The sequence below is a fragment of the Delphinapterus leucas genome, chromosome 19 (assembly GCF_059928025.1).
Source record: "Delphinapterus leucas isolate spDelLeu-1000000601 "Yukka" chromosome 19, BTC_Dleu_Yukka2, whole genome shotgun sequence".
In the NCBI taxonomy this organism is placed as follows: Eukaryota; Metazoa; Chordata; class Mammalia; order Artiodactyla; family Monodontidae; genus Delphinapterus; species Delphinapterus leucas.
The window spans coordinates 22,572,430-22,591,561 of NC_143147.1; the positions used below are offsets into that span (position 1 = coordinate 22,572,430).

At 47.5% G+C, this 19,132-nt stretch overlaps 1 protein-coding gene and 1 long non-coding RNA gene across 2 annotated transcripts; one reads left to right on the forward strand and one right to left on the reverse strand.

The window, feature by feature from the left end:
• The first annotated feature begins 1,649 nt into the window (after positions 1–1,649).
• On the forward strand, positions 1,650–10,774 carry LOC149744830 (uncharacterized). Its single transcript, XR_016388897.1, has 2 exons — positions 1,650–9,044; positions 10,112–10,774. It is a non-coding gene; the product is annotated as an uncharacterized LOC149744830 (long non-coding RNA).
• PIPOX (pipecolic acid and sarcosine oxidase) lies at positions 5,184–17,467 on the reverse strand. Its single transcript, XM_022596150.3, has 8 exons — positions 16,161–17,467; positions 14,808–14,956; positions 8,162–8,375; positions 7,699–7,881; positions 7,025–7,171; positions 6,506–6,664; positions 5,842–5,917; positions 5,184–5,543 (listed from the first exon to the last, which is right to left on the reverse strand). The coding sequence occupies exons 1-8, from the start codon at positions 16,272–16,274 to the stop codon at positions 5,413–5,415; spliced, it is 1,173 nt and encodes a 390-aa protein (XP_022451858.1). The 5' UTR covers positions 16,275–17,467; the 3' UTR covers positions 5,184–5,412.
• Between the last annotated feature and the right edge of the window lie 1,665 nt (positions 17,468–19,132).

Sequence of the window (19,132 nt, forward strand, 5' to 3'; positions counted from 1 at the left end):
GAATCTTGCTTCATTTGAACCTGGCCCACTTCCCCATTCCCTTGGATTATTTTGAAGGAGACCCCAGATATGATATCACTTTGTTACAATGAAGATATTTGTTTAGTATCTACCCCTCAAAGAAAAGAAAATGACTCCTTAAAATGTAATCACAATACTCTTATCACACCTAAAAAAAATTATCAATAACTCCTTAGTACCAAATATTCAGTGTTTAAATTTTCCTGATTTTAAATATTAATAATGTAATAAATTTTACGTATATATATATATATATATATATATATATTTTTTTTAAGTTAGTTTGTTCAAATCAGCATCCAAACAACATTGAGGAGGTTTTTTTTTTTGGCCACTCAGCGCGGCATGCAGGACCTTAGTTCCTCAACCAGGGATCGAACCCATGTCCCCTGCTGTAGAAGGACTGGACCGCCAAGGAAGTCCTATCATTGAGGAGCTTTGTAAGAAATACTACTGTGCCCAAAGCCTTCTCCCTCAGGGATAATGATTTAATTGGCCTTGGGTGGGGCCCAAGCATCATATTTTTTAAAGCTCTCTTGATGGTTTTAATGTGCAGCCAGGGTTGAGAAGTGCTCTACCTTTCCCCCTACCAGTTTCCTGCCAACTCCTCGTCCAGGCTCTTAAATACTTCTTCTGCCTCCTGCCAGTAGACCAGAGCAGTTGGCCCTAATATGCCTACCTAGAGGAGTCGAGGGCTGCCCATCTTTTCCAGGCTTCTCTTTCCAGATGGGCTGAAATTCTCTATGGACACAAGCATTCCCTTCTCTACAAATTCACATACCACGTAGGCCTGTTCCTATCACTTTCTCCCCTAATATATGCCTGGTGCCTGTTCTGGCCTTGCAAAGCATAGTAGATTTTTTTTTTTTTCATGAAAATAGCAAAATTCCTGCCTCAGGAAAAAGTGAGAACTTCCCTGGGGGCAGTTTTCATCTGGCTGCTCAAGTGGCTCAGCACTGCACTGGAGCTGAGAGAGAAGCCTGCTGGGGGCTTGGCAACAGATGTAAGGGAAACGGGATTGAGTGGGACTTGAACCCAGCACATTTTGGGGAATCTAAGAAACCTTCCTCTCCTGAAGATGCTGGCCTCAGGAGCATTTCAGAGAATTATGCCCACGTTCCTAGCTCACAGCCGTCTGCCTGCCTTCCTGTGGCTGCTGCTTCTGTTCGTTCCCCTACCCCCCCACTCCACCTACCTTTTGGATTTATTCCTCCCTCCTGTGTCCCCCACTCCATGCCTCACTGAATGTTGGTGAAACAAATCTAGTCTAAAATAATGAGCAATCAACTACCCGATGCTTGGGGCAGGCTGGGCAGGGGCTGGGGGGAAAGGGTAGGGAGCTGAATCACTTATAAAACCTAATAAAGATGCAGATGAGCATGTTGACTAGGAGCCCCAGAGCTGGGCTTATTCATTATTCAAAGTTATGTAAATGCCACTGGGCCCTGCTTGTTAGACTCCTGCCCCTTGTCCCTGCTGCTTCTTCCTGCCTGACAGATCCAGCCTGCCTTATGCCTCACCTCTCCCCCAAAGTGCTTACATTCATTCTCCCTGCCCAGAATCTCTTCTCAGACCCTACCTCCTCTCGAGCCAGAAGTCTTCCAGAGATTTGTTGGGAGGTCCTGGCCTTCAGGCAAGACTATACAGACCCAAATAGGTGGGCTTCTCGTTTTTAAAGATTTCCAAGGAAAGAATACCCTAAGCAGTGCTATATACATGTTTTAATATCTCACAAATCTACTTAGTGGGATGGATTCCCCGAGTTCTAACCTAAATCCCTCTTGCTGCATGGGAAGCCCACCACTGAAATAGAATATCCAATGACCAAATTCTCTTTAATCACTCTTTTGAGAAGTTAGGGTTAGCATCAAGTCACTCCAGCCTAGTACCCCCAGATTAACTCATCCTTGTTGCTGCCACTTACCTTGCTAGACAGGTGAACCTCATTCCACGTTACAATCACACTCCTTAAGCTCTTAAACCTGTCCTGGGATACCAAACTCTGGTTAGTGTTTAACTCGTACTGACTACACCATATACCTCCTCTTTTTCACATTGGGATTACTGACTTGTACCCCACAGTTGCCTAGGCCTTAGGACTCAAATTACTTTCCCCTGACTCTCCTCAGTCTTTCCCTTTTCCCATCACCCCCTAATTTTTCAGATGATGAGGCTGAGAAATGAAGAATTGGGTCAGAGTCGCAATGGCATCGATTGCCTCTGCTTTCCCTTCTTTTCTGGGCTGCCTCTCCTCCCTCCCCCAACCCCAATCTATTTTGAGCCTGCCTCTGTTTTCCTTAGTCTGGTTGGCAACCATGCCCGCCTCTTTCTCTTCGCTGCCCTTATCTCTCCCCTGCAGCCTGTGAGGACCCCAGTTGCCCTTTCGGAGGTCTCTTATTGCCTGCCCGATTTATTTTGATTTTCTTCCATCTTGAAGATAGGTAGGGTCGGCCTGAAAGTGGATGCCTGGCCACACTAAAGCAGAAGGTAGGCAGGGAGATAACGCTGGTGGGTCTGCTTGGCAAATCCTTCAATGTTACCAAAACCCTCAGGTTGTCCTCCGAGCCCATCTACAATGTCTAGTCCTCTTCTCCATATCCACAGACTCTATTTCCTACATCCCTTCTTCCCCTCTATGACCCCAATCCACGCTCAGTAAGAAATGCTCAGTTCCTCCCACTTGGGTTGTGTGCAGCATCCCTGCAGGTCCTCACCTGCCTTCTTGGCCTGCACATTGCCAGTCTCTTCTTATCCAATTCCTGTTTCTCTCCACTCTTCCCTGACCTCATCCCTCCCCCACACACCCGTCCCACCCCACACGCCCCTGCCCCTGCCCTTGCTTGCACTCTGTTTCTAGGACACACTGGCTCATTTCTAAAGAGACTTTGCCAGCCCAGGCAGGGCTTGTCAGCATCCCCCACTTGTCCTTTCTCAGCCTCCTCTAGACACTTGTCCCCTCCTTTAGCTGTCACCGGCAAGCTGAATAAGACTGGATATTTTGGAAGGGGAGCTGCAGCTGGCTGGGGGAGGAGGGTGGCACTGAGAGAAGCAGGAGCAGAGGGAGCTGCGGGCAGCCATGGAATGAGAGGGAGAGAGAGGTTCCCAACATCCTTCCTCCCCAACTTTGCCAGCTTGGGAGCTGGCAGGATCTTACACTGATCCCTCTCTGTACCGCATTTTTCTCTCTCTCAGTAATAACACAATACCTTGCTTTACAATTTACCACATTCTCTTACAGACCTCCAGGTATCTGCATGGTACACTCCCTCTCCTCCAAGTCTGCTCAAATGCCTCCTCCTCAATGAGTCCTACCCTGACCACCATTGAAAAGGGCAGCCCCTCCCCCAGCATCCTCTACCTTCCGCATTCTGCTCTGTTTTATCCCCAATGCACTTGTCACCCTCTCATGTACAATACAATTTATTTATACGTATTATTAACATGTCCTCTCCTCACTGAACTGTAAACACCACAAGAGTAGAGATTTCTGTTTTGTTCACAGATACATCCACCATGCCTAGCACAGTGCCTGGCACACAGCAGAACTCAACAAATATTTGTGTGTTGAATGAATGAATGAATGAATAATCTTATTGGATCCTCACACACTCCTGTAGAGTTGGTTAGTATTATTATTCCCTTTTTATTTATTACGGTAAAGTATACATAACTTACAATGTACCATCTTAACCGTTTTAGGTGTACAGTTGAGTGGCATTAAGTACATTCACAGTGTTGTACAGCCATCACCACCATCCATCTCCAGAACTTTTTTATCTTCCCAAACTGAAACTCTGTGCCCATTAAACAGTAACTCCTTATTCCCCCCTCCCTCCAGCCCCTGGTAACCACCATTCTACTTTCTGTCTCTATGAATTTGACTACTCTAGGTAGCTCACACAAGTGGAATCATACAATACTTGTCCTTTTATGTCTGGATTATTTTATTTATCATTATGTCTTCAAGGTTGATCCATGGAATGTATCAATAGTATTATTCCCATTTTACAGATAGGATTATTCCCACTTTACAGAGGCTGTGGTTCGGGGAACTAAGTGAGAGCACCCCAAAAGCAGACTTGGTGTGGGGTTGACAGGATTGGCTGGCTTTTATAATTCCCAGGAGAAATCAGTACTAACCCATGTGCCTAGGCCTATAAGGCAATTGAAGAGTAATTTCCTCTGTGTTGTTATTTCCTTTGGGAATATTTTTACTCTTATTTCCATTTCCCACTCTTCCCCTCTCAGCGATTCCTTCGAACATTTCCACCCCACCCAGTCCCAGTTCTTTTCTCCCCGGAGCACTTTAACTCCTGTTCTTTTGGGTCAAACTGGCCCTGTCTAGAAATGCTCCTGCTTGGGTTTCATCTGAGTGCACTCAGCCTTGCTTGAGTCTCTATTTACACCTCTCACCCCTCCACCCACCCTGGGGCAGTTATGAGCCTGTTTCCTTCCAAAGCAATTAGTGCAAGGAGGCCAGCCGACTGGGTGTTAATGCCATTTCATTAAGTGGGAGCAATCCTAATGATAATAAAATGGCACATTTAACATTCAAACATTGAACAGGGTTTCTAAGCGAGTGTGTCTCTCTCTTCCTTTCTGGTAGAACAGCTCCATCTTCATAAAGACCTGACAATACACCTTAATGAGAGACTGGGGAGCTGAGCATCTTTATAGAACCAGAGAGAGGATGAGAACCAAACAAAGAATCCAGAGAAAGAGGGTGTGGTGCACTGAGGGGATAAAGACCCCAAGGAGTCCTGGGGTAATGGATTCTGTGGTGCTAATTTAGACAGTTAAAGTCTATAAGAAATAAGGTCACATGGAAAATAAAGCCCACCACAGGCTTTCATGCAATGCAGTCATTTACTTATCTGTCTGTTCAACACATTTTTTGCAACAAACATTTACTGTGCACCCAAGATGAGCCAAATTTTACAGGAGTTTGTGATAGAGGGTGGCTCTAGTTTTATGAACAGGAATGCCAAGGGCCTTAGTGGTCTACAGATCATCTTATTTACTCTCCCCCAGGCAGCCTTAGTCAAATCTATCCCAAATTCATCAAATGCCCCCGTGAAGAGAATTTTAACAACTGCTTTGGTCTCCTGAGCCAGTCCTTATGCCCCCTCCTTATTGAGACATCCAGCTTCAAGGTCCTTGCTACTCTGTGATCATAGAATATCTGATTGAACTTCTGAAGCAAAAAAAGTGTGGGATTGGGGAGCTGGCTAGGGAAAGAAGGTAAATTCAATCAGCTGGTGTTTATGGGGAACTGAAGAGGGGCAAGAAAAAAGGATAACATCTCACAGACACTTCCTTCCTCTGAGAAGTCTTTCCCAGAAGAGGGCTTTGTTCCGAGCTCCTGCGCACAGAAGGGAAGCAGCTGGCCAGTCAAATGTGGGCTTTGCCCAGGCGGGGGAAGCGGCTGATTCGAAAAGGTGTCAAGTCATAGGATGGCATTAATTTCATGCTTAATTCATACAGGATCTTCCCCACAACAGGGGACAGCTTAAACCCATGCCCTAGGGAAAGGAGAACAGGTGGTCAGGCATCCTCAGAGACAGGTACTGGACTCCCTGGACATCCCCTACACAGTCCCCAGATAGAGCTAACCTCCCCATTGGTCGCATCCCAAAGCTGGAAGTTGCCTCCCACCATGAGAACCCTTTCTTCTCTGATAGCCCCTCTTAACCCCCTTATACACTCAAGGTCTATGCTTTGGCCCCTCTCTGTCCAACTAAAAGCATGAAAAACACCATTTTGCCTGGCACTGAGGTGGGTCATCTTTAAGGCACCCCATCTTCCCTTGCTCAGGCTCACCAGAGAATCCAGCACCAATGACAATGTTGTCGTACTTTGGGTGTCGATCAAGAATGAAGTGCTCATCAGGGGTGTTCTAGAAAGAAACAATCACACCTGTGTCCTTTGAGGATAGAGGGAGGAAGAAGAATTGCAGGCTCAGAAGGGAGGAGACTCAGCTGGATTTCTTTCCAGAAAGAATAGGAATGGGGCACAGGAATGCTTTCTGCATGCCAGTGCCCTAGGGTACGCCAGTCTTTCTCATTTGTCCATCTGTCTCTTCTCGTGTAGAGCTATGAACACAGTAGGTGCTCAATTAACGCGTGTAAAGTAACTTTAGCGAAGACGCCTCAGGCCCTGGTGACATCTGTCTCTTCTCTTTGTCCCTAAGGCCTGCTCAACTAGAACATCTTGCCAAAAACTCTTTTAGAGCTCTTCTGGGAAACATAGTGAAGGACAGCCAGACGTATGCCTAGTTTCCTAATGAAAAAGAATACGAATAACCTCTAGTGGGCCCTCTCTGGTGGAGGTGAACTGACCCGCAGGAATGAGCTCATTTGTTTCAAGTCACATACTGTGTCAGGGGTCAGGTAGAGTCCAGCCTGAGCAGCACAAGGCCAGTCTGTCTCATTCCCCTGTTCTCCAGGGCTGCAAGAGAGCCTGGCCCAGTTGCCCACACCCTTACCGTGTACATGCAGTGCTCCATAACAGCAGGCTCAGGCTCTAAGTTAGGTAAGTGATCTCTGACAAAGCAGCTCAGGATGTGGACGTCTTGGATGTCTGAGAAAGCTGCAGGGCAGTCCCGCTCCTCAGGATCTGCATTGTTGCCGTGGTGATAGCAGACCTGGCTCCCAATCAGAGCAGTGTGAGCTGGGATGGCTGGCCTCCTGCACACCACCCCCAACCCAGGGGGCACGTTGTACACAGAATGCACCCCATCCATCATCCCAGCCTTCCCCAGTCCTGACAGATGCTGTTTGTTGCCACATGAGTTTGCCTAGCTGTCCATTCCCCCGCCAACCCTATGATTGCAAAGGAAGGGCTCCAGGACAGCCAGGGGTCTTGTGTTGCGCATGGTGAATAGTGAGGTCCGTTCCTGCTCCTGCCCACTGGGATCCGAGGGAGTCTGGTGAGAGGAAAGTTAGAATAGCTGCCCCAAATCTGCCTGGGCCCCTATTAGCCTTCTCTCGGCCTCTCCGCTCACCTTCATCAGCCCTGGGTACTCTCCGGAGGGCAATCCATAGATGTGGTAAGGAGCCAGGCCGAAGCCCAGGAAGCATGGAAAGGCCTGGGACACACCATAGCTTCCGGGAACCTTCTCTCGCCAGTAACACACGTTGATCCGCAGGGTCTTGGAGCAAGAAGAAGAAGTGGGAAATGAAGGGAGAAAGCATTTCTGCGGTCCCGTAGCCCTTTAATATAAGCCCAGATGCCCTGATTAACTCACCCATCTTTGTTTCACTCAATTCTCATGTCATTTACATGTTACATTATGTTATGATGCATAAAAATTGCTGAATCTGTCTCTTCCCCTATTCTTAATCTTCTCCCAAAACTGCATCCAGCCTACTTCTCTCTCTATCCAGGAGTTAATAATACCTCATGTTTATTGAGTGCTTACTATAGGCCAGGCCATCTCCTTAGGTTTATATATATATATATATATATATATATATATATATATATATATATGATTTAATTTAATTCTCCAACAGCCCTAGTCCCCATTTTACAGGTTATAAAATTGAGGCTAAGTGAGGTGAAGGTGAATGAAATTTGCCCAAAGTCATCCACTAGCAAGTGGCAGATGGAAGACTCAAGCCCATCTGGGTCCAAGGCTTCTTAAGCACCACCTCTCAGGCTTCCAGCTCCCCTTACCTGGAGAGGCAGCTCAATGCCTAGGGGACGGAGGAGCCGGTTGGTCCAAGGACCTGCTGTGATGATCAAACTCTTGGCTTGGTAGCTCCTGGAGGTGGTTTTCACCACGACCAGTAGCCCTGGTTTTATCTCCATCACCTTCTCTCCATCATGCACTATGCCTCCTAGCTGTCGAATTGCATCCTGAAAGGGCAGGAGCAGGAAAGGGCAAATCAGTTATGTATGTGGTTCACCCTGGACAAAGAATCCTTCATCGAGTGCAGAAAAGAGAGGGCGGAATCTAGACCTCCTCTCCCATATTGTCGAGGCCTAGCAGGGTATATAAAACTGCCCAGTCCAAAAAGTCAAGACTAAAGCTGGCAGGGCAAAGGCTGTCATCCAACTGGGGGTCAGGGGATGGCTGATGGGGACCCAGGATGCCCAGAGCAGGAGCTGCAGTGCCCCTAATGCTGCACGATATCACCTGAAGGGCTCTGAGCGCCTTGTCAGCATAGAGAACTCCTCCAGACTTTTCCAAGAGCCCCACTTCTCCCCTGGCCAACCGAATATTGGGGAAACGTTGCTTCAGTTCCTCAGATGGAAGACACTGGTGTTCCACTCCCTGCCTAGACAGAGTAGCCTGGATTATCTTTAATTCTGCATTCTCCTTCATTCCCAGCAGCAGTAGTCCAGTCTGCCTATAAAAAAAAAAGACACCTGAGTGAGAGTCTGCGTCCGGGCCCTGGGCCTTCTCTGTCATTTTTCAGCAAGGGGCCCAGACCAGGCATCAAGGGGAGTCCTGGCCTCACATTCAAAAAACAGGCAAAGACACCTACATTCTGTTGTAACAGTCCAGTATTGTTGCGCTGGTTTCTAGCCCATCCCCAAGTCTGCCCTTGGCTCTCACTATTGGTTTGCTTATCCCTCCATCTTCCCTCATCAGGATCCATCCTGCCCTTGAGGTCAGAGATCCTAAGTCCTCTTTTATCTCCACACCTAGAAGGTGGTAAATGTTCAATGAACTTGATAAGATTTCTTCCCTTTCCTCCAGTCCCCTGACCCCACTCACTGTTTTGATCTCAATTCTTTATCCCTTTTCCCCTCCCCAACTCCCTGCTGTTTCTTTTCCCTGTTCCTTTTTCTTGTCATATAATGTTTTGTCTCTTCTTGTACTCTATCTCTCAGTTCCTTCTCAGAGGCTGCCTGTTTTGTGGAAAGGGTCCTAAGTTGGGAGCTCTGGCCCTGGGTCCAGTCCCGGCATCCCCTCTGTGACCTTGGTCTGATTGCTCGCTGATCCCAGATTCCTCCTCTGTAACACATGACTGTTGGACTATTGGTGGTTCCACACCAGGGGAGTTGTGGAAATGGTATGGATCATTTTTTTGCTTGTCACAATGCCTGGGGGTTGCCACTCACATTTGGTGGGCAGGGGCCAGGGATGCTAAACCTGCAGTGCTCAGGAAGATTCCACCCAAATGCCAATAGTGCCCTCATGCAGAAACCCCAGTAGGTGAGATGGCCTCTTAGGACTCCAGCAATTAATTCAGCGATTCAATGTTTTTGTTTCTCCCTATACATCCCTCTGTGTTTCTTCCACCATAAGAGAATGAGAGCTGTTTCTCTTTAACGCTTTCCATCTCTATGTCACAAGAGATCAGAGCTCCCTTTTGGGGGTAACTGATCAAAACAATAGAAGGGTCACTTTGGCCCTTGGGACCATTCCTGTAGTCCCTCTCGGTTTCAGCAGCCACAGTGACAAGCATCAGTCTGACACATCCCCCAGGTACTGTATATAAAGCTTGTAATAGCCTATAATGGAGTCTCATGGATATTACATGCTTCCAAATCCCACATTATCTGGTTGGGGGGATTAAAGAGAAGATTGGGAGGGGGTAGGGACACAGCGGGCCCTGGGGCCAGTGTCAGTACACAGAGCCACGCAGCATGCCCAATCCATTTGCCATGGCCCCTGCCTACCCAGCATTCACCACTGGTGAGAAAGCAGTGAACGCCTCTGCCTCTTCAAAGCTCAACAGAGGAAAGATGCTGTAGAAATCCCCACCAGCCAGCAGACTGTCTTTTTCCTGTGGCCCCAAAAGAACTTCAGATTGGTTCTCAGTTAATGAAGATTTGCCTAGTAAACTCCTTGGTCAACAGGATAATTAAGTCACCCAAGCGTACGTTCTTGAGCCCTTTGTACCTGATGAGGTTGTAGCTGTGTAGAATTCTGGGAAATACCTCACCTTAGCAGTCACAATGTCAGATCCCTGGCCCGGAAATTCCAGAGCAGCATATTCTAACCTCTGCCTGCAATATACTAGCCTTGGTCTCTCACATACTCTGAGATTTAGTTACTTTCCCTTCCTTCCCTTCCTTTCTCCCTTCTTCCCTTCCTTCCTTCCTTCTTTCCTTGAAATAAGAACTCCTCTTTCAGGAATGTACTACATGGAGGAAATGAACTCACGCCAAAGCAACGGGCAAATCTGTCGAATTATGAAATGCTGAGTGATGTTCTAATTCCCAAGCCGTCCTGCGGTGGATGAAGCGGGAGCTCCCTATGCCTAGGAGTAATCAGCAAGTTGATTCTGCTGGTGAATGTAATTGTGCCAATTGTAATCATTTTGCTCCAGCTCTCTGCCCCTGTGGCATTTATTTCTCAGCCCAGATATTGATCTAACAGCGGGAAATTTTCCATCTGAATTTGTGATGCTGGACCCTCCCCTAGTCCGGAGGTGCGTTTGGGAAATTCTCATTTTCCGTGGATCACAGCTGAACCATTTGGCCTGAGGGAAACCATGCACTGCCAGAGAAATGCCTTGGATCGGAGAGAGATTTTTGACCATTATGAGCAAATCGGAAATAAATGTAAAACACTGCCTGGAAATGCAAAGGCCTGTCATTATGGGAAATAGGTGAGAGGCTCCTGTGAGAGATGCTTAGAGAACTGGAAAGCAGTCAATCAGAACCGGGATCGGAGAACGGGCCTTTTTCCCCCAGTATGAAGATAGATGACTTCCATGTGCAGATTGAAAATCATTTAAGTACTTATTTTCTTAATGGCTTTTCCTAGATCCCAATAAACAGTCTGCTCATTCTGCATCAATTTCTCACCCCTATGCTCTGGGCCTCCCTTTCCTCTTTTTCTCCTCAGATCCAGGCTACGAAGTTTGGGGAGGAGGAGGGTGAGAAGGGACAAGGGCATTGCAGGAAGAAAAAAAAAAAGACCAGGAAATGAGCGGCCAGGGCTGGTCTAGAAAGACGGCACCTTGTAGTGAGGCTGGGGATCCCTGGAAAGAGTGCAGCTCCCAAGTCCCAGAACACCTTCAGAGCATTTGGTACTAACTGTGCCTTCCTCCCAACCCTAGCTGGATCCAGCCCTAGGAAGAGATAATCGAAGATTCCTCCCAAGGGCCTTGTTGACTTCTCTATGGCCCAACTAAAGCCTAAGACATGATGTAGGGAGTTGGTGATGAGGGATTTCCACCAGTTACTATAGCAGGACAGGAGGCAGGATGGAGTGGGGAGGATTTGGGAGGGGCAGACAGCTCTCCCTGCATCTGCCATCTCCCATCCCAAGCTCCAGCTTTCCCCGCTCTGGGTTAAAAGTGCCAGGAAAGCCAGCTCTCAGAGTCACCTTGGGGAAGGGACTCCAACAGGGACTTGGTAATGGCTGCTGTCTGTGTTGGTTTGGGAGGAGCTCTTGACGTTTCATCTTCTGCTCAGTGGGCCGAGGTGGAATTGGTTAACAAAGACTGCTCCAGGGAGGGGATGTGGCTGACAAGCCAGACACTTCGCAGACACAGGAAGCCGCAGCTGCGCAGGGGGCCACCAGGTTCTGGTAGCAGCTGTACTGCCTACGGCTGTGATCTTGTCTGATATTGTCAGCTAAGCAGGGGCAGCCCAGGTCAGGAACTAGATAGTAGGACTCAAAGGGATAAGGTGGGGCAGGAAAGAGATGGGCCACAGAGCTGGGATTTGCTCTTGGTATCAGCATCCTGGCTGTACACATCACAAAAGATTCAGACCTTGTGATCTGACACATGTGTCATCGTCTGTTCCCAGAATATATGCAAATATCCTGAGCCACCCATATTTAGTATGCCACTGTCACAGGAAGCAGCAGAACAGAATGAAGAGAATTGGACAACCACCTTATCAACTCCTGAAGGTTTTTTTTTAAATCATCATCAAATATCATTAAGTTAATATGTTCATATCTATCAGTTCAATTATGATATTGTGCTGGTTCTTCCAGAAGAACCTAGGAGAATAAGAATCACACAGCTAATGAATCATTTAGAAAATCAGAATTAGGAACAAAAGCTAAAGGAATTGCAATAGGAAGTATCTGTTCTGTGTCTCTACTAAGTAAAAGAACCAAATAAATCAGTGTGCCTGAGTAAATTAGGTTGGCCGTAAGAAAGGACTTGCTAATAATAACAACAATAATAATGCCTAGCACTATATAGAACTTCAAAGATTTTTCAAAGAACATTCACTTTACTCTTTATTTTCCATAATTGGGGCTGTGAAGCATAGGGATAGTCTTTTAAGAGGAGCTATGATATGTCCCAGTCTTTAAATGTATGTTAGCAGCCTTCTGACCTGGGATGATTTAGGCATGAACTCGTTTGGAAACAGGGGATGGACAAGGTAACCAGTTTGTGGTATTTCCTAAATCAGGAGCCAGCAAGCGATGACCCAGGGGCCAAATCACCTGTTTTTGTCTGTCCCACAAGCCAAGATGGCTTTTACAATTTAAAATGGCTGATAAAAAGCAAAAGAGGAATATTTCTTTTTTTTAATATTTATTTGTTTGTTTGTTTGATTTTGGCTGCATCAGGTCTTAGTTGTGGCACGTGGGATCTTTCATTGTGGCACGCGGGCTTCTCTCTAGTTGTAGCATGCAGGCTCCAGAGCATGTGGGCTCTGTAGTTGCGGCAAACGGGCTCTCTAGTTGTGGCACGCGGGCTTAGTTGCCCTGCAGCATGTGGGATCTTAGTTCCCTGACCAGGGATCGAACCCACGTCCCCTGCATTGGAAGGCGGATTCTTAACCACTGGACCACCAGGGAAGTCCCGAAGAATATTTCATGACATGAAAATTATCTGAAATTTGTGTCCATAAATAAAGTTTTATTGGAACCCAGCCATGCCCATTTGTTTACATATTATCTGTGGCTGCTTTCACAATGGCACAGTTGAGTTGCTGGCAGAGTTGAATTGTTGCAATAGAGACCATATGGCCTGCAAAGCCTGTAAGACTATGTGGCCATTCACAGAAAAAGTTTGACAAACCCTGTTCTAGACTGAAAGTTGAGTAATTCTGCGACTTGCACTACAGGTTAAGACCCTGACTACTCAGTAGCAGCCCTCTCATGAGTTTGTGGGGAGAATTAAATGAGTTAACATGGATCAAGTACTTTTAGAACAGCCTTAGTTTCTCATTCTAAGCACGAAAACACGCAGTGATAATGATAATGATGATGATTTGTCAGGTACTATTGCAAGCCCTTTACAAACTTTATCCTCACAACAGACACAGGAAATAGATATTATTACCCCTACTTTACAGATGAGAAAACTGAGTCTCACAGAGGTTAGACAGCTTGCTCCAAACCACACAGCTAAATATGTCAGAGCAAGATGATATCTAGAGCCAGCCCTGCCTGGTTCCAAAGCCCTTCCAAATTCCTGTCCTCCTGCCAAAGAGAGGGATTGTGAGATTATGAGATTCTCCTACCCAAGGTTCCCTTTCCCTCTCTCCAGCAGCCCTTCCCCTCGATGTCCATGGTTGCTGCATCCCATCTGTCTCCTTCTGCCTTTCTTCCCCCCTTGCTCAATGGAGATAGGATACAGCTGACCCAGAATAAGTGGCAGGAACTGCCATTTATTCAAAAGTGCTAGGCATAGCGCCAAGAGTCTCGTTTAATCCTCACAAAGCCCTGTGAGAAAAATGAGGCGCAGAGAGGTACAGAAACTTTTCCAAGGTCACACAGCTGGTAAGAGGTAGTGCACAAAGTCAAATTCAAGCCTGTCTGACTCCAGAATTGTCTCCCCTCTGAAAGATTCCAGACACTCTCCAAACATCTTCTAGTTGCTTCCTTGTCTGCTGGGATGAAGTGTGCTCTCTAAGGCCTCAGCAGTTCTTTTAACACAAGATGCTCAGCAGTATTCACAGATGGCTGACAGAGAGAGGTCCCTTTGCCAGGCCACGCCTCAGCAAGACATGCTCCTTTATTTGGGTGCTGGGTGTATTAGCTGCCTCTGGAATAAATCTGTAATTAGCTGCCCTAGCTGTATTTGCATAATGGATTTCACTTTGTTCTTAAGTTAATGGTGTTTTTGCAACAGAACAGTAACCTCTTGGTTCCTGGCCATTAAAATAACTGCCACCCTGTAGGGTAGAGCAGTGGTTTTGTAGGAAGTTCAGTTAAGAGCCACAGAGAAGGCGGGAGGGATGGTAGCATGGTTGGTAAAAGTTCTCTTTGCCTCCTGGGTTGTCTGCCTTCTTCCCCATGAATATTTGAAAGGTCAGTGAGTGGGGGGGGGGGGTCTTGAGGGTCAGAGAAGGCCATGCAGGCAACAGAGAAATAGCTGCAGGCTCACTCCCTGGTCAGCAATGCAGCCTGAGGAGCATCCCCATTTGCTCCTATGGGAGGAGGTATTCAGAGAATGAAATGGATTTATAAGGGTTGTTCTAGGGGAGAGGACCCAGCATGAAAGTTTGTGATACTAGTAGGAATCTAAAGAATCAGGCAGAGGCCTTCTCCTCTATTTCAATCCCTGCCCTGAGAGGTTCTCTGACGGTTCCACGGAGATGTAGATACAAACTCCAGCTCTGAGCATCTGCCCAGTGTCTTTCCAGCAGTTTTCCCCAAACAACCTCTGCAAGCCTTGGACACATGGTCTAACCCCAGCCCTGGAACTCAGAGACTGTCAAGAGCCAGCTGGACCTGTCGGGTGACCATGATGACAGCAAGCAGAATGCTTCCACGTGTCTGGCACTTCTGGAGGCCCCGTGTCCCTCCGTTGCATGTCAAGTATTCCTGGCACCGCCCTCTTGCATAGTAAAAGCACCCCCAGGTGCTGAGCCCCATGATCCAAGGAATTCTCCCCCACCAACCCAACCTGTATAATTGGGTTCCCGCCTCATGCTCCAGCTGGGCCCATATCTGGTAGCACTCAGCCATCATCTGGGTGTAGAAGTCTTCAGGGTACGCCCTTCGGATTATCCGGCTTTGCCCATGGGAACTTCCTCGGGAGTGCGGGAGGAAGAACTGGAGAAGGAGGACAAGAGACAACTGCAGCTGTCACCCCTCCCCTTTCGGAGCCCACTCATCATGTGCTGTCAACAAGGACACTTATTCTTCAAACATTTCCATACAGTCTCCCTTTGTGGCCAAGTTACTGACTTGGCTTCAGGATAGAATTTCTTCAGTAGCTCTAACTCAGGCATCCTTTTTGCTAACATCATTCACTTCCCGAAGTCCCTCTGTGAGTTAGTCTTCAGTCATCCTGCTGCAACCTTGCCCCACTTAGACTCATGGAGAAGCAGAAAGAACCTTTGAGATCATTCTAGTCTAGGCTCCTCATTTTTATGCACAAGAAAACTGATGCTGACTCTTTCTCTGTAGTTTCAGATTGCTCAGGACAAGAGAACCATGTTGAGATTTAGCAAAAGATGGAGTGTTTCCTGAAAGGTTGGACCAGGAATCCCTCAGGCTTTGAGAAAACCGATAGAGAAATGAAAAAGGTTTCTAACCAATCCAGCTCATTACCAAGAATAATAAACCAAAACCAGCCTGGATAGATTTAGGCAGAATGGGAGGGTAGAAATCTTTGGAAGGTGGGCTGGGTGCACCTGCCTCGGGAAGGCTGCGGATATACAGGGCCCAGGCATATGTACAGTGGCCAGTAGACTGCACTTCATGGGGTCACTTTTCTATAAGGAAAAAAAAAATACCTAAGTCTTATTTCCCGTGTATCAAACAAGGAGGCTGCTATTATCCAGAGGTGGCAGAAAAAACAGAAGCCTCTGCTGGGTTCCAGGGTGAGAGGCCAGAAATATGCAGGGAAGAATCCTACCTCCTAGACTGACAAATCAGCCTTTCCCTCTAGGCAAATTATCTCTATTTAAGGTTACCCAAAGCAGAACTGATTACTTTTCTGGGCCAGGGCAACCATTTTGGCACAGAAGAGACTGGGTGGGAAGAAAGAAGAGAATGGGGTCTGGGGTGCTTCTTGGTCAAGAGCAGGATTTGGGAGGCAGCAAGAGGAGGAAATGTGCCTAGAAACCCAAACTGGGTCTTAGGGAGGGTGGAACTTTCTTTGCATTGTCATGAAACACACCAGGCAGCTAAGCTACAAATTGCATAGAATTTGTGAAGATCAGGCCCTTTGGCCTTCACCCCACAGAAAACCCTCTTGGGGGAGGAGAAAGGGACAGTCCCTGAGGTCAGGAGTGCAGAGGGGACACGGTACCTGCTCCAGCAGGAGGACCCTCTTCCTGTGTTTGGCCAGGTGGTACGCAGTGAAGCAGCCCTGGATGCCTGCCCCGATCACAATGGCGTCATAGAGATCTTTCTGAGCAGTCATCCTGCCCAATGAGTTAGCCCTACAGCCTCAGAGACCACATACAAAGGAGAAGGCAAGCGGAGGCCGGCTCCAGCCTGAAGGAGGAGGAGTAAAGCAAAGTCCAACCTGGCCAGCATTCCCACAATTCCCTGGGCCCTGTCCTTCTCCCCACTCCTCCCAACCCCCAAAACCTGGCACAGGGCTGAGCCCCCGCCTCCCCTGCAGAGCAGAGCTGGGTAGTATGATTTGTGAGGTTTAGCCCGGCTCAGCTGCCAGCCTCACCCTTGCATCCCTCTAGCTTTCTATTCTTGGCTCAATTATTGTCATGCAAATGGATCCTTCCTATGCCACCTTCCTGTCTCATTATGATCTTTGTCTCAGGCCTTCGGCCCTGGAATTTCAATGCCTCCTAGACCAAGCTGGGCACCCGGAATGCTGCCTCCCCCTGCTGGCCTCCCTCTCTCCAGCCTGATTTCCTTTGGAGATTCTAGAGGGTACAGACCAGGCATCTGCCTAGGGTGTGAGGGCCCCTGGAGTGAGGGCTCCCTCTGTGCAGGGCAGTGTGCTAAATGAGTACTCTTGCATGCATGTGGCACAGAGCTGGGATTTGTAAGGCCTAATTCTTTTTTTTTTTTAATTTATTTATTTTTATTTATTTTTGGCTGTGTCGGGTCTTTGTTGCTGTGCACAGGCTTTCTCTAGTTGCGGCAAGCAGGGGCTACTCTTCGTTGCGGTGCACTGGCTTCTCATTGCCGTGGCTTCTCTTGTTGCAGAGCATGGGCTCTAGGCGTGCGGGCTTCAGCAGTTGTGGCATACGGGCTCAGTAGCGGTGGCTCGGGGCTCTAGAGCGCAGGCTCAGTAGTTGTGGTGCACGGGCTTAGTTGCTCCGCGGCATGTGGGATCTTCCCGGACCAGGGCTCAAACCCATGTCTCCTGCATTGGCAGGCGGATTCTTAACCTCTGTGCCACCAGGGAAGCCCAGGCCTAATTCCCATACAATTTGTGGGGGGGCCTCTGTAAGGAAAGGAAAAGAGGGACTTCCCTGGTGGTACAGTGGATAAGACTTCGTGCTCCCAATGCAGGGGGCCCAGGTTCAATCCCCGGTCAGGGAACTAGATCTCACAAGCTGCAACTAAGGAGTCCATGTGTCACAACTAAGGAGCTGGTGAACTGCAACTAAAGAGCCCTGGAGCTGCAAGTGATGAGCCTCCGGCCACAACTAAGACCTGGTGGAAAGAAAGAAAGAAAGAAAGAAAGAAAGAAAGAAAGAAAGAAAGAGAGAGAGAGAGAGAGAGAGAGAGAGAGAGAGAGAGAGGAAGGAAGGAAGGAAGGAAGGAAGGAAGGAAGGAAGGAAGGAAAGAAAGAAGGGAGGGAGGGAGGAAGGAAGAAGGAAAGGAAGAAGAAAGAAAGAAAAAAGAAAAGGAAAAGAAAAATTGTGAATACAAAATTAAGTGCTAGGATTTGGACGAGATTGTGCAGTTAAGGAGCCCTGTGGTTGAAGTTTCATTAGCTTCCCGATAAATCAAACTCTTCATGCATTGTTTACTTTAATCCTCACAGTCCTAGGTGTAAATATTTTTATCCCTACTTTTGTCACATTAAAGATAGCTCCCAATTCTTGGTCACTGTTCCCATCACAGGCTCTGTGACTGCTTGACCTATAGAATATGGTGGAAGTGACACTGGGACACTTTCTGGCCCAAGCCTTAAAAGTAGCTTCCTCTTCTTGTCTTGGAACACCCACTCTTGGACCCCTGAGCCTCCTTGTTAGTCCAACCACCTGTTGGAGAGACCACATGGGGAGGCCCTGAGACTACATGGAGAGCCAGAGTGAAGCAATCTTGGACCCTCCAGCCCAGCCCAGCCACCAGCTAAATACCACTGAGTGACCCAATTAATGCCACGTGGAGCAGAAGACTCATCCAGCCAAGACCCATCTGAACTCCTGACCTACAAAATCATGAGATAGAATAAAACAGTTGGTGTTTTTAGCCGCTAAGATTTGAAGTAGTTTTTTATGCAGCCATAACTGAAACACCACTTCACAGCCAAAGACATGAAGGCTTACGGAGGTTATAACTTGCCCAAAGCCACGCACCTGGTAAACATAGGCACTGAGGTGTGAACCTTGGTTTGCCTGTTCCAAAACCTGTTCCCTTAACCACCGTGCTATACCAAGGAGTAGTCAGACTTGTAATGATGATTCTGATTTGAATATTTTGCTGTTTCTCTCATGGCCATACTGTGAGTGGGAGAAAATAATAGATCAGGACATCCATGTGACCCTAGAAAGATGCTTAGCCCTAGCAAAGAATCCTCCAGAGTGGCCTTGGCAACTAGCTGTTCTTTCAGCCCAGGCTTCCTTTCCTAGGAAGATAGGGGCCCAGGGAGGGGGTGCCATACGACTGGCATTTCTTTTTCTTCTGAAAAAAATTTCTCTAGGATCCAGAAGTCACCTCAACTCTCCCCAATCCCTGACCCACATGGGACAAGATAGCATCCACCTCCCGATGGGACAGCTTCCTTATGGTAAAAAGTGGCAGACATAACTGAGAAAAGTGGACTCTTTAAGTATGTAAAGGCTTGCTATAAATATATAAGGTCAGCCTTCGGATTTCTCTTGATAAGATGTCAGAGGAGATGAACAGTTTACACAAAGGAGAAGCAGACAATAAATCCTCACGTGGAAATGCACCCAGTCTCACTAGCAACGAAAGAAATGGGGATTAAATAACTTCAAGGTACAATTACGTGCCTATGAAATGAGCAAAAGTAAATAAAAATGATAAAATCTGTCAGTACAGTGGGGACGGAGAGAGAGTAGGGTGGCACCTCAGATTGTCTGGGCTTTCTGGAGAGCTCCGGGGTGGTAAAATGGT